This window comes from Plectropomus leopardus, chromosome 11 (genome assembly GCF_008729295.1).
Source record: "Plectropomus leopardus isolate mb chromosome 11, YSFRI_Pleo_2.0, whole genome shotgun sequence".
NCBI classification, from domain to species: domain Eukaryota; kingdom Metazoa; phylum Chordata; class Actinopteri; order Perciformes; family Serranidae; genus Plectropomus; species Plectropomus leopardus.
This window is the reverse complement of record NC_056473.1, coordinates 20,956,599-20,970,964: the sequence shown is the minus strand read 5'-3', so window position 1 is coordinate 20,970,964 and position 14,366 is coordinate 20,956,599. Positions and strand designations below refer to the sequence as shown.

The 14,366-nt window shown below is 40.3% G+C and overlaps 1 protein-coding gene across 1 annotated transcript in view; it reads left to right on the top strand.

Moving 5' to 3' along the window:
- The window catches only part of si:ch211-1e14.1 (UPF0606 protein KIAA1549), a 48,182-nt gene that overhangs the window by 22,834 nt on the left and 10,982 nt on the right, over positions 1-14,366 (top strand). The window contains exons 7-13 of the mRNA XM_042496611.1: positions 402-594; positions 745-804; positions 917-1,062; positions 5,154-5,331; positions 6,176-6,360; positions 12,479-12,705; positions 13,654-13,790. Of these exons, the coding sequence (XP_042352545.1) occupies positions 402-594; positions 745-804; positions 917-1,062; positions 5,154-5,331; positions 6,176-6,360; positions 12,479-12,705; positions 13,654-13,790 (1,126 nt within the window). The remainder of the gene's footprint in view (positions 1-401; positions 595-744; positions 805-916; positions 1,063-5,153; positions 5,332-6,175; positions 6,361-12,478; positions 12,706-13,653; positions 13,791-14,366) is intronic.

Genomic DNA, 14,366 nt, shown 5'->3' with positions numbered 1-14,366 from the left:
TGCTCTAGTTGTTGAGTATTAAAGAGGCTTACCGTTTGTTAATAAAGAGCTTATTTGGCTATGTGGTTAGTTGGCTTCAGTAGAGTTCTATGTAATCCTATTACACTGATGCCTGTATTATCATCTTTTAGTTGGAATAAATATAAGGATTAAATCAAGCTTTTTTGCAGCAGCGGCAACATGGAAATGTTTTACAACAACCAGCGAACTGTGCCCCTGGTCACACAGCCCAATGTTGTGTTTTACTTTCCAATCACTGAAGCCACTGATTTTCAGATCGGGAACTTTTTTAAGAGACAGACAAGCTTTCCCATCAACAGCAGGATGGAAAATGATTTGTACATTCTGTTGCATAATCGTCCATCTGCTGAACAGTACATCCCTGTCTAATTGTGTTTTAGATTGTAAACATCACCATGGCTGCGCCTAAATATCAGGAACAACGGCTGGTGAGGCAGCCGGTTGACATCACCTTCACTGTGCGCAGTTCAAGGGGCTACCTGATGGGGTCAGAGGTCAGCAATGCACTGATGAAGCTCACAATGGTGGAGTTCAGCTATTACATGGGCTTTCCTGTTCTGCAGATTGCTGAGCGTGAGTACCACAGGGTTCCACTTCCTAATGTGTCACCTTTACTGTAGCAGCTGGTGCTTTCTGAGTGTTTTCTAATTATTCTGATTACCAACAATGAACTTAGGTCAAACTTCACTCTGATTGAGCATCATTGTGTTCTTTTTCTAACAGCTTTCCATTATCCCGAGCTGAACACCAGCCAGCTGCTTCGCTCCTCCTGGGTTAGAACAGGTATCACGGTTTCAGTTCTTGGCATGGTAAAAAGCTGCGAAAGCTGCTTAAATTTGAGACCCCTTGTGCTGATACTCTGAATGTTTTTTTTCTCTCTTGTCTGTGTACATAGTGCTCCTGGGTGTGTTGGACCAGAAAGTGGGTGAAAGGACCTTCCAAGCCAACATGGAGCGCCGGGTGGCCATGTTACTCGGGGAAGCAACGGGATTAATGAGACGTGTTAAGAGAGCGACCCATATAGGCAACAGCAGTGTGCAGGTATTGTAAACTTCTTTACAATATAAACATCTTTCTTCTATACTTAGTGGTTGTTGATTACACATACAGTGTAAAATCTAGCCTCACCAGAAATTTAAAGGGATAGCTCAGATTTTTTAAGTTGGGTTGTGAAAGGTACTTATCCATAGTCAGTTTGGAGAGGCAGGAAGGAGTATTGGCATGGAAGTTAAGAATTGCGCTGCTGTGACAGGGACGGCAACAAAATGTATTGTAGCTACCTAAAAAAAGGATCACGTTAAAAAAATCACTCTACAGCTGCTTTGATTGTCTAGTTTGTTTGTGTTATTGCAAGACTTTGGTGAGTCCTTTAAAACACCTATGTCATACAAAATCACTAACAAATTAACTGAGCGAGGCAGGTTTATACCAGCAACTCCTGTGATCTGCAAGATAAAATTACTTTTTGTTACAATGGAATTTGGCTTTGAAGAAGGAATAAATCATTTTCAGTTCAATTTCCCATCATTATTTGCTGTCTGAAGGCAGGTTAAAAGTGGTGAAAATATTCTAAATGTAGCGTACAATTAAACCAATATTGACGTTTTAGGCCTCTTTTTAGGTGGCTAAAATTAGGTTTGTACTGTTGCCCCCATCCACAGCATCACGGTAGATTGTATGAAGTTGAACTTTATACAAATTTGGTGCCTTACGTCATGAAATCATTATCTTCCTTATTTTAAGAAAGTGTCCCATCCTCCAGGCAGACTTTTTTGTACTTGTTTTAAAATAAACACTAGACTATAAAATGTTGTTTAGACAGACAGGGAAGTGTTTTTTTCTCTGGAAAGTATTCAATAGAATTACTTTATTACATTATGCAACAAAACTTTCTAAACTCTTTAACAGGAAGTTTGTTAATGGATTACACACTAAGTCTTGAAAAAAGCTTCCTTCCTTGTGCCATTTATATCATTATTCCCTGATGCAAGCTCCCTCTAGCTACCTTGCCTGAGTACTGAGGGCTCATTATGTGAGCGTTGCAGCGTTTGTAACCACTGAAAGCCTTACTGCTTTACTAATCAGGCGCTAGCTTTTGTGGGGTTCGCCCCGCACCTGCTCAGCTCATCTCTAAGGGGACAGGAGAGAGCTCTGTCTCCATGGCAACAGCATCCCATTCAGCCCAGGGGCAGGCCACTCAAAGACCTCACGAGTCCTTGCTCTTTCTCCTCTTCCTCATTTCTCCGGTCCTGTTACTTGATGGCTCCACAGAGCTGCGAAGAGCAGATCAATTATTAATTGTTTCTCTTTCTCTGTCTGTATCCTGCAGTTGGGATGATTAAGAGTGTGTCTCTGCTGCTGAGAGGGGAGACATTATGGAGGGAGAGATACAGAGACAGAAACAGGAGGAGCCAAACACTCAGATAAAAGAGACTTGTTTTGGGAGACGAGAGATGCATATTTGATCTGACCTCATGAAGTCTGCGCACATGGGGTGGTCTTTAAACAGGGCTGCTGTCAGTGATCAGCATCATCCTTGGCTGAGTAGCAGCCTTTTGACCTTTCTGCCTCCTGCAACATTGTCTCTGAAAAACCCAGAGAGCAATTATGAAAACAGAGGACCACACTGGTTGTGGACTGTTAGTGTCTGTCTCTGTGCTAAGTTTAGACCTCTAATTTTAGGTTTTGGCATCCTCTTTATCTTTCAGAATGAAAGATAAAGCAACAAATATGAATGTCTTCCTCAGAGAAGCCTTATTATGTGTTTGTGTTCCTTCCATCCTTTTTTTTTTACATTTCAAAGACACTCATGATCATTGAGTGTCTGTTGGATTTAATGAGAGTGAGGTGACTCAGACTGAGCTTCTGAACTTCAGAAGAATCCTTTGTCTCGCTCTCTTGCATATACACACACACACACACACACACACACACACACACACATACACACACAGACAGACATGTATTTCAAACAGATGCCGTTGACTGTCATGACAGAAGCAGTGTGGTGTTGTCACCTGTGAGAATACTTTATGAGTCTGCCTCAGACAGATAAAGGAGAAGGTTGTATTGGGGTCGTGCAATAACACACACATTCACACTGCCGTCTTTCCACTCTAATAACCATGCATGGACTGGATTAGACCCTGGATGAGAGAGCCTGCCCAGCCGTTTTTCTGTGTCAGCCCAGGCATGACCTGCACTTTACTCTTTCCAGTAATGCAGACAGCAGACTGTGCTGCGCCTGAGGGCACCCAGAGGGAGACTGCAAACACACACAGACATATTAGACAGCAAGGAGAAATATTCAGACGATGAAAACTCTAATGGGGATTCATAAAACAAGCTGATATATATTATGAGATATCATGAGTTTGCTATTTCTATAAATATTTGTGTGTGTATGTTTGTGTTGTGTTTGTGTAAGAAAAAAACAAAACATATTTGTACTTACAAAAGAAACTAAAATGAAATAAAAATGTGTACAGGAAATGTCTTTAGGTAGACAAAAAGCCTTTAAAGTTCCTCATCTAAAAGCTGGCCATGCAGCAATTGGTACAGTTACACAGGCAAGTTTAAGTTTTCTTAAAAGAGGTGGAATGTACATACAAATACATATAATATAATCAAAATATTGTTATTTAATTTATGTGCCTGAAGACAATAATTGAATGTGGACTGCTATTTCAAAACAAGTGACAGATCAGAGAGAGAATCTCTGAATATGTCGTTTTTCTGGGCTTAACCAGTTATATATAGCATATAGCAGCAAAGGTGCCAAAAAGTTGGTGTGTGAATTCTGGTTTCTGAAGTCACAAAAACTCAAAAATGATTAACATTACACAGTGCTGTAGAAAATGAGGCTCCGCACTCTCCATTAAAAAGTCGTCTGTATCATAGAAATTGACACTTTGCTCATTAGGGCCTTCATCAGACATTTCATTGTTAATGTAGAGAGTACAACGCCTCATCTTCCTTGGACCCTGCTCTCATTTTTGGAAGCACTTTTTACAGTTGCTTGAGCACTGTCTATGAGCCACAGATGTTGCAGAGGGAAAAAGATTTCCAGATTATGACAACACATAGGAACATCGAAATTAAAACATGTTGTACGCCTAATGTTCATTTAAATGGATTTGAATTGAAGCTCACACTAGTCTGCGTTTGGTTGTGTATGTGTTCTTCAACCAGAAACAAATGAAAACGAACACAGAATGGAGAAACAGTGGTCTCATTGTAAAATTTGTCAACAGACCTATAAAAACCTTTAATAAGATAACTGCTAAATCCACCAAACTGAGGATTCCAAGTCTCGGTCCCTGAGCAGTGCTAATAATTAATCGGGTTTATTGAGTGTCCCTCTGTCTTTTTCTACATCTGGACATGTAAATGTTTGGAAAAAGTCATAAGAGGCCATGATGTTTGCCAGATGTTTAAAAGAGTGGTGGACAGCAGCAGCAGAAGCTATCTTGTAGTGGTCAACAGCACTGAAAATGCTTCATGTAACTATATAACATCAAACGTATATAGGATTCTTTCCACAAGACAGTTTCCTGTATAGCAAGAATTTTTTTACACTTTAATCCAATAGACTTATGCCCTGAACACATGGCCAAACAAACTGAAGAGTTTTCTTGAATTCTAGGATGCAGTCAAAATCTCCTATGACCTCACCAACTGCCTGATCCAAGTCTCCTCTCTCTGTTTCTTTCTTACCTTTATCAATCATTCATACTCCAGTAGCTCAATACAAACAGCTTAGGACTTGAATTACAGTATTTAGAAACGGATTAAAGCTGCTCCGATGATTGGGCTGGGTATCATTTCAAACAATATGATACCAGTACCAATAACAGTGCTCTTAAATTGATTACAATTACAATAACGTTGTTTTTTAATGCCTTTTTTCTATTACTTCATTCAACACTAGATTAGATTAGGTGAAAAAAATCACATACAAATGAGACAAAAACAACTGTTTTATCTTTCAGTGCCAAAGTATTCAACATTTCACCACTCCTGAATGTGGCGGCTCTCTCCCTGACTTTTCCCTTTTTTGCTGTGGCTATGTGGCCAACGATGGTTGGACAAATGTCCCACTGTACCTTTCTTTTTTTTTTATCCCCTCCTAGGTTGTGAGTACGAGCAGGCTGGTGGGTGAGGACCATCCCTTGGAGATAGTTTATTTTGTGGAGGGTCTCAATGGTCAGAGGATGCCTGCAGTTCAAACAGCCAACCTTCTCAACAGCCTGGACGTTCAAAGGGCTGCCATTGTGTTGGGATACCGTGTCCAAGGCGTTTTGGCACAACGTGAGTACCTCTTGCGCAGTAACTGACGTTCAAGGGCATTAGAGTGATGTAAGGGTGTTTGACGTGGAGAAACTAAATTAAAGCTCCCACATCTGTGAGCATCCCTGTTGCCAAAGTGTCCTAGAGCAAGACACTGAGTCACTGCTGTTTTCCCAGGTGCTAGTATGAAGTTGAAATAGTGTTTTTTGCCTGTGGATATAGACAAAAAACAGAGCAGTTGTTGTTTTGCTGTATGTGACTTGAAATACCGTTTACTACATGGACTGTTTAGCTTTATTATGTGGATTGCACAGTGGAAAGAAACTTCTCAAGGACTAGTTGTACTCAACTGGGCAGAGCTTAATAGATGTTGGAACAGAGGACTCCAGAAAGAAGGAGAAAGGACACAATTGTTCACAAGCTCCTAATAAGAAATAAAAAGGAATACAAGCTGGCTCGGTGTGTTCCTTTGTATGTTTATAGTAGCATTTGAGCTAATTACCTCCCCTTGTACATGCTGTACCAAAAGCCTGTCTTCCTCATTAAGAATCTAAACAAGAGATGAAGGCCTAATGAGAGCCCCTCAAGGGAGTTCTCTGTCTGTGCTGACTGTGTTCTCTTACGGTACTTTCCCAGGGGATGAAATAAGTGTTAATTAAAACTAATGAAGGTCTACATTAAAGAATACAGCAGTGAGACAGGAGCCAGCAACGATACAGCATGTTTAGCTTTGCGTTCTCAAGGTTTTTGTGTACTTGCTTAAAGGGAACAAAGGGAAGTGCTTGAAATATTTGGTGCATATTTTGTGTCTTAAGTTCAAACTTCAAACTAATACCTCTCTCTGTCTCCATCTCTTTGACTATAGCTGTTGAGAAGGTGGCGTCTTCACCCTCTGACGCAGAGAACACCAACACGTGGATCGTCATCGGAGTCGTAATTCCCCTCGTCGTGGTTATCGTCATCATTTCCATCCTGTACTGGAAACTCTGTCGGACAGACAAGCTGGAGTTCCAGCCAGACGCCATGACCTCCATCCAGCAAAGACAGAAGGTAGAGTCCCATCAGTGTCGCACACTGTCTGACTTCACATCAGACTTCACTGAGTCAGTGTTTCAGAGTCATTTCAGATCTACAGCTCTTTCTTTTAATGATATGTTTGAAATAATTGGCATTGCAGTCATGTTTCAAGTCGATGGACAGTGATTTTCACCTCACAGTTCTACTTTAACAGCTAATGTATGTATTTAAGGGGTTACATTAGGCTGAGTTATATTAATGGATGAACCAGTTGTATAAACATTACTGTATTCTGCATTGAAAGGTTTTTTCCTGGTGTGGAAAGCGAGAAAGACGAAACCACTCACGAATTCAAATGGACTGCTAATTAATGAGGTGTATCTGTCATTGCCATGAATGTGCTGCAGGACTGCATAGAGTCCGGACCTCATCATTTCTTCTTTTAGATGGGATTAGTAAAACTTTAATGAGTGGAGAGACTTATTAGAAGACACGAGCTGGATTAGAATGTGCATGTAATGGGCCTTCGCTGCTCTGTTATTTTATTTCAGCTTTTTTAAAAAGTCTTCTTACATACTCTTTTACTGAAAGCACTGACAGGCCTGTCCTTCAGTTCCCCTTTGTCCCATTTCATTCTCAGTTAGTGACAGCTGAAAAAATTCGCCCTCCTTTCTGCCTTCGCTTGAAAAAGAAATGATGTTGTTTGGCTGCTTAGACATTGTTTCCTGTCTGTGCATTGCCTCTCTTGCACTTAAAAGTCCCTTTTGCCCTGAAGTTAATTTACACTAGACATATTTCCTCTGTTCTTCAGCGTCTCTCGTACAGAGCATCCAGATGAACAAACTGTTCTTATAGAATAATGAAATCACTGGCTGTATAGTCTTTGATAAAAACACAGCAGTTCACTCTGAGATAAACAGGGTCAAGTTTAGTGGAGAATCAAACACATAGGCAAGTTTTTTTGCTTTAACTTATCTTGAAGTAAATACCAATTGCATAATGTAATGGATATTGAATAATGACACCGTAGGCTTTTAGATTGGATCCCCATAATTCTCACTTTTACTACATAGTTCTGTCTGCCATCGGGTACGATCTCTGAAGGCTAGATTTCTAGCACACAGGAAGTGTGTCAGCCATAAAGACAAAGACTCTGAAACCAAGCCCCACTAGGAGGGAAACTATTGGTGCCACAATATACAACCAGGGGCTGAAGCACTAACAAAGTGCCTGTAGCTATCTAAAAACATTAGATTTCAGCATGTCCAAGGATTACTTTTGCACCCTTACGTCTACCCGAGAGGAAAAGTTACATTGACAAACTGAGTATCATCAGTTTGTCTCAGTGTCCCTTCTCATTACTTTTCTTTTTATTTGACAAGGACAAATGCATAAAACATTGCTTCATATATTACATACCAAGTCGGTTCAATGCAGAGTTTTTAGCCAAGGCTAAATTGCAACTCTTGTCCCTTGTTAAGCTTTTAAAATTAAAATATGAAGTGTAGTATTACCTTGCTTATCTTGGAGACATACTTTGATATTTACAACAATTTTATCGAGTCACCAGGTAATATGGTCATTTAAGCTATCAAAGATCAAAACCAGGTTATATACTGTAGCTTAGTCTGAGTCAACATTGACAGTTTATGTGGTCAATTTAGGAAAATGCTGACTGGACGTAGGGATACTGAGTGTCAGGATCCCATAGTATTCTTTCTGCTGATGCCTCACATCTTAATGCTTACAAGTTCAGTTTTTTGGTTTGGCTTGTAAAAAAATATTGAATTATTGAGTATGAATTCTTCACTGTGTTGGTAGTGCATTCCACCACCAGCTTTCAGTTGTTTTTCTGTTATTTGCTAGCAGACGTAAAAGGTAGGGAGGTACCAACATGCAGTACAAAGTCAGTGGAGAGCAATGAATTGTTTTGTCCTCTGGTGGGGGAGAGACTGACTCTGTGCTACCGATACGGGAATAGGATTGCACTTTTGTGGTCTGCGGTAGCTGTCAATAACTTTCTTCAGTTACCAAAGAGAATCAGAGTAAGTTTTCTGCAGTTAATATCCTCAGTGGTGGAAATGGTGAATGGTGGAAGAACCAAAGTAACTATGGGAACAGTGGTCGTTCCAAGGATTGGAGAAAAACAGAAAGCTATGTGGTTGTCTTGTTTGCAACAACAGCACTATCAATAATACCACTTGGAAACCTTTACTTTGCATTTGATAGACTGTATACTGTATAGTAATGAGGATTTATTTTGATTAGAGCTGTCAGTGTTAACACCTTAATCAAAAGCGATTAAAGTCTGTAATTAAAGCGTTTTTTTAAATTGCGTCAATCACCGGCCAACATTATCGCACTTCAGTGGCTGTACCAGACTGAGTTTTAAAGCTAAAGTGATGACACTGGTATCATATGAAACTAGAATAGCTGAGGAATGTAGTGATACTATTCCTAAATTCTCAGTGAGGGGGCAGAATAACGCTCCACAGTTTTTGAATACCACTCACAATTTTGCCAATGGAAAAAATGGCATGGCCATTTACAGGGGTCCCCTGACCTCTGACCTCAAGAAATCTGATTGAACATGGATTCTGTTTGTGCCTCTGAGTCTCTGCCTAACAAACATGCCCAATTTATGCTAGTCCAAGGCAGTTTTTTACTGTCATTTGATTTCTAATCAAGACAGTCTGGTAAGAATTGCTTTACCTTTGTCATTATGGATTTTGAAATGGCAAAATAATGGAATTGAAAACATGATCAAAACTACAATTAATCAGGATTAACTAAAGGAATTCTGTGATCAATTGGGATTGAAAATATTAATCATTTGACAGCCCTAAGTCTGGTACTTGATAGTGACACCGATACTAAAAGCAAGATTTATAAACTCAAGGTGTCATGCTTTATTTGTTTTTGTTTGTGTAAGGAAAGGGCACAAACGTTTGGTCCAAGTTCATAATGTGTGACACTATTTAAAACTGGCTAATATTTTTTGATCATTCATATTTATATGAGGGAGACATGTAGGACTAATATCCAGGTATGTGACATCTTTACTTTGCAATGCTGAGAGACAGCACTACCTTAAAGCCTCGTACTCCCTGTGGTATGACAATAACTGGATCTCTGTGTGAGAAGCAAACACCTGCAGTTCGCTTTCTCAGCTGCCTCTTTACAGTTAAGTCAGTGACTCTTTTATCATTAATACCACTCCAGTCTATTAGAATAGATTTTTTTTTTAATGCTGAGTAACAAGCGTTCTGTTTGGCTTCTTTTTTTTTTTCGCTTTCTGACTCACTGGTTGATTATTCTGTCTGTGTTTGGTTTTTATTTACCTCCACTTGCATTTATTTTTTAGGTTGAGCTGAGCCATGAGCTAAACCCTCCACATTGGTTTAATGCAGTGAATCTAATATGTAGAAGTAACTACCACTTAGCCTGTCTTCTCTGCTTAGCTCAATCAACTGTCACTTAACACCACCTCCCTTCTCCCAGTCTACTACCTCATTCAGAGAATCAAGGGCCTGTCTTCAGCAGACACTCCCTCCAACTAAAAAGGACATGCAGTTTAGTGAGGAGGAGGAAGAGGGGGAGTATGAGGAAGAAGAAGAGGAGTATGAAGAAGAGGAGGAGGAGGAGGAGGTTAAAAGAGGAAAGGTACAGCGTGTTGTCTGGTGGTTTCTAGAAGATGTAAAGGAGACCTAGAGCGTGTTCTGAAACGCAAACTTTTAACTTTTTGTCGGTTCTGCGGCTGCCCTTGCAAAGTATGTGCTGTTATATGCAGTATGCACACAGTCAACATATACTACTTCTTCATAGCACTAGGCCCTGAACTTTGGCCCCTTTTTCTCATATATCCGTTACCATAAAGATAAAACACATCTCCATTTGCCGAGCTCACCAAAGATGAAGACACTTAAACAATTAATATTCCTATTTGAACATGCAGTCATCCATCATTGTGGCGTCTGTCAGTTGTCAAACAGCTGACTTCCTGTTGTTTAGATGTGATGCATCTGCCGCTGCGCAGAGGATTGTGGGTAATGATAGACAGAAAAACGTGCTGGCTTACATACTGCAAAACCCAATCACATGTAGTTGAACATCCTGTTTTTTTTTTTCGAATACTGCATTTGACACACTATGTGTTGGGACATACTAAATCTTTTTTTGCCATACTGTGTTGTATGGTTAAATGGGTATTGGAAAACACAGCTAGTTTATGTGTGTGTTTCCTCTCTGAGCAGTAGTGATCTTGCACAGTGGTCAATAGTTTATAGTTCAGCTTTTGAATTTTGGGATACAGAAACAAAAGCATCATCACTACAAATATTTATTGCTTCTGCTTAGATACCAGTAGCTCTTCCTAAAAGCAAACAAACTATGAGCAGTGAGGAGGAAGAAGAAGAGGAGGAGGAGGAGGAAGAGGAAGAAGAGGAAGAGGAGGAAGAAGAAGAGGAGGAGGAGGAAGACAAAGATGAAGAAAAGGATAAATTTAAAAAGAAAGGAGTTAAACCTGAAGAGCAAAGACGAATAGAGAGCAAAGCAACAACAAAGAAAGCAGCGGAGACGAAGAAAGAAGACAAAATGAAAGTGTTAACTAAAGGGAGGAGAGCCAAAGAGGAGGTATATTGTACAGTAGCCATAGATACTAGTGTTTGTTTGCGTTAATAGACATTAGGATCCTGCTTTTCCTGGCTGTGAGGTCCAGACACGGAAAATCCAGTATTATTGATCATGCTGGATTTCAAAGTGGATTCCCTATTGATGTCTCTATAGTCTGTAGATTCTGAGGAATATAAAATATTACTGTGTTGTGAAGTAGTAGATTAATAGACGTACGTATCAACCGTTTGTTGTGAGTGATTCCCTAATTAACCATTAGACCAGGCTGAGTAGTAATTAGTGAGTATGTGGGAGATATCACTGGCTGTCTTTTCTCTCATTCAGCCTCAGTGCTAATTATAACGATACAGCTTTTACTATGAGCTGCAGCTATTTGAATCCTTTCCCTTTCAAAGACCGGCCTTGTTTATATGCCGCTGAGAGCACAAACATACACACTCTCTCTCGCGCGCGCTCTCTCTCTCTCTCAGGATTAGCAGTTTCATACTGGCAAGCATTGCACTAGATTAGCAGGTTTATACCAACAAGCCTCTCCTAAGCCAGACATTTAGCATCAATAAACTCAGCGAGTGTACATATAATTCAGAGAATTAACAGGAACATGGCACGTCACACTTCTCCTCTCTTCTATACACATCGCAGGACCAGAGTATCACAAACTGCAAGCACACATACTGAGATCTGACATCCTGTGTTTACTCTTTTGCTGTCGGAAAATCTCCAGGGCTTTACACTCAAATAGTCGCACTGCTTCCATCTTCAGCCTCCATCCCCCACCTCCTCAAAGGAAAGGAGGTAGCTCAGTGTTTCCCCCTCATCTCTCCCTGTCCCTCTTTCTCATACTTGTTCTCTTTACTCATTAATGTCTGTCTGTCTGAGTCTCCCTCCTGGACATCCATTCATCAGTCATTCAGCCTAATTATGTACTGCAAAACATGTCTATCTGATCTTGAATTTGCGGCACATTTGCCACTGAAGGAGGGCTGGGTGACAATTTAATCAGTCAAAAGAATAACATTGTATTAATACACAGGATGTCTTGACCTATGGGCAGTTAAATTACACACTTAGAGTAAACACCTCAAGTGAAAAGGGTAAAAATGTTTAACTAATAGATATCCCTATGAAACTTCCCTAGTTGCTAACTAACTTTAAGACAGTTTTTTCTTGTATTAGTTTTTGGAAATTTTCATGTTGAAATATGCAAATGAGGCATTATCTAATGAAATATGTTGTTTTTGCATTTTCAAAACCAAAATCTAAACTAAAGTAAACACCTAAATATATATTTTGGAAGTTTTTATTCCACTGGATGAAGAAGACTTGTTATTTAGGCAAATATGCCCAAAATCTCAGTTTTTCGCCAGGATGTCAGGATGTCAGGATGCAATACTGTCTTGTTTTCATTTCATTTTACACAACCAATACATGTAACTTCTGCCATATGGCTTCCTAACGTTTATTTCCTTGTGTCCTAAAACTGGTTATTTCTCTCCATCTCCTCTGCCCCTGTCCTCAGTTGCAGGCTCCCAGTGTGAAAGGCTTTGACTTTGCCAAATTGCATCTTGGCCAGCAGAGTAAGGATGATGTCATGGTGATCCAGGAGCCTGGCCCGCCAGGGCCCGGCCCTGGGCCCCTCCCCTTGTCCCTTAAAGATGGCCTCACTCCATCTGAGAATGGGGAGATCCCCACACCCATATCCAAAACCTCAACCAAAGCATCCCGCAGTGGCAGAAGGCGAGGAAGGTCAGTGCTGCTGGTAGTACAGAGTGGGAGGAGTGACTAAGACTAAAAAAAATGTTGATGGTGAGACAAAATAAATATGTGGAAATGAGAACATTCAATTAAATTAGGGTTATGTCTGTAGAGGTTTCATAACAAAAAAGTCCCAAAACGAGTTCTGGTCACTAAATTTCGAATTTTTAATCACAAAAATGTGTGTTGGTTTGAATCCTTTACCCTGATAAAGATAATTATTTTCACATTCAACAGAGCTTGTTTTTTTACCCCACCACTCTGATTTTCCACCCACCTCAGTTGGAACAGTCGGTCAACGAGACAAAAAGGTTTTGACAGATCGTCTAATCAATTATTGATGCACTAGACATTAAGGGATTTTCATTTTCTGTTGCAGAATGTCAGTAAACAAAGTTAATGTAAATATCTTTCTGTTACAGTCTTTGCAGATTTTATTTATACCTATTTATAAACAGTTTCATTTTATTTAAACATGCTTTATTTACTAGGAATTTTCGGTTTTTCATCAATAATTTTCATTGTGACAACTTAAATGATGTTTAACATATTTATCCATCACTGTGTGACATGAATACAACAGCACATTATGCATTTAGTAACTTCTGTCTTTAATAGAATCCATTACACCAGCATTTTTTTATGTGGATTTGGGGATTGTTTCTTTGCACTTGATAGCCAGCCAGGACAAAATTAACAATTCTGTCAGTGGAAATACTTTCTAGCGTGTGGCACTACTAGCTTCAAATCAGCGTTTCTTAGAAGTCTCCTCAGCTTTTATCTCTCTGGAAAAGCACCATTTTCGATTATGCATGGCATTTCAGTGTGTTAGTGTGTTCCTTCACTTCTATTATTCATGTACGTGTGTGTGTGTGTGTGTGTGTGTGTGTGTGTGTGTGTGTGTATGTATGTATGTATGTGTGTGTGTTTTCTGGGTAGGATCTCGCCGTCTGACGGTGACTCTGTGGTAAGTGACCATTCCAGTGAGCGGGAATCAACCGAGGAAAACCTGAGAGCCCACGCCACGCCCAGCGACAGCAAGCAGACCCGTAAGGTCCCCATCAATGTTTTAAATGGCAAGTAGCCTAGGCAACACTCACACCACTCGTCTAAACACAGAAGGGGGAGGTGGAAACTGAAGGGGCAGACATAAAGAGACAAGAACAGAGCAACTCGAGCTGGCATGATTTGATTGACAAGAGGGTCAGACTGAGGGCAGGGGAGGCTGTGAAGGGCTGGAAGAGGAGAGCTCAGAAGAAGACTGAGGAAAAGTGCAGCGTCAAACCAAGCTATAACATCAAAATTACGGAGGGGAACAGTGACAGCAAAAGAAACACCTGGTGGGAACTGTATTCAGTGGTCGACAGAAGTCCAGAGAGAGGAGGCAGAAGGGAAAAAATAGCTGAAGTTACTCTATCTGACAGCTTGTTGATAGATTCAAGCCTGCAATGCCAGTCAGCGACTACGTGCTGGAGCCAGAGGCAGTCAGGCACACAGACTGCAGACTGACTCACCCACAGAGGAATGGTCTCTGTTTTGTTATTGATAAACCTCCGCCTGGAACTGTATATGCTCTGACACAGTGTTTATAAGTAGGTTGTATATAAGACACTTTAAGTATTATGTAATGTGCTGTCTTTTTTCTGCTCTTT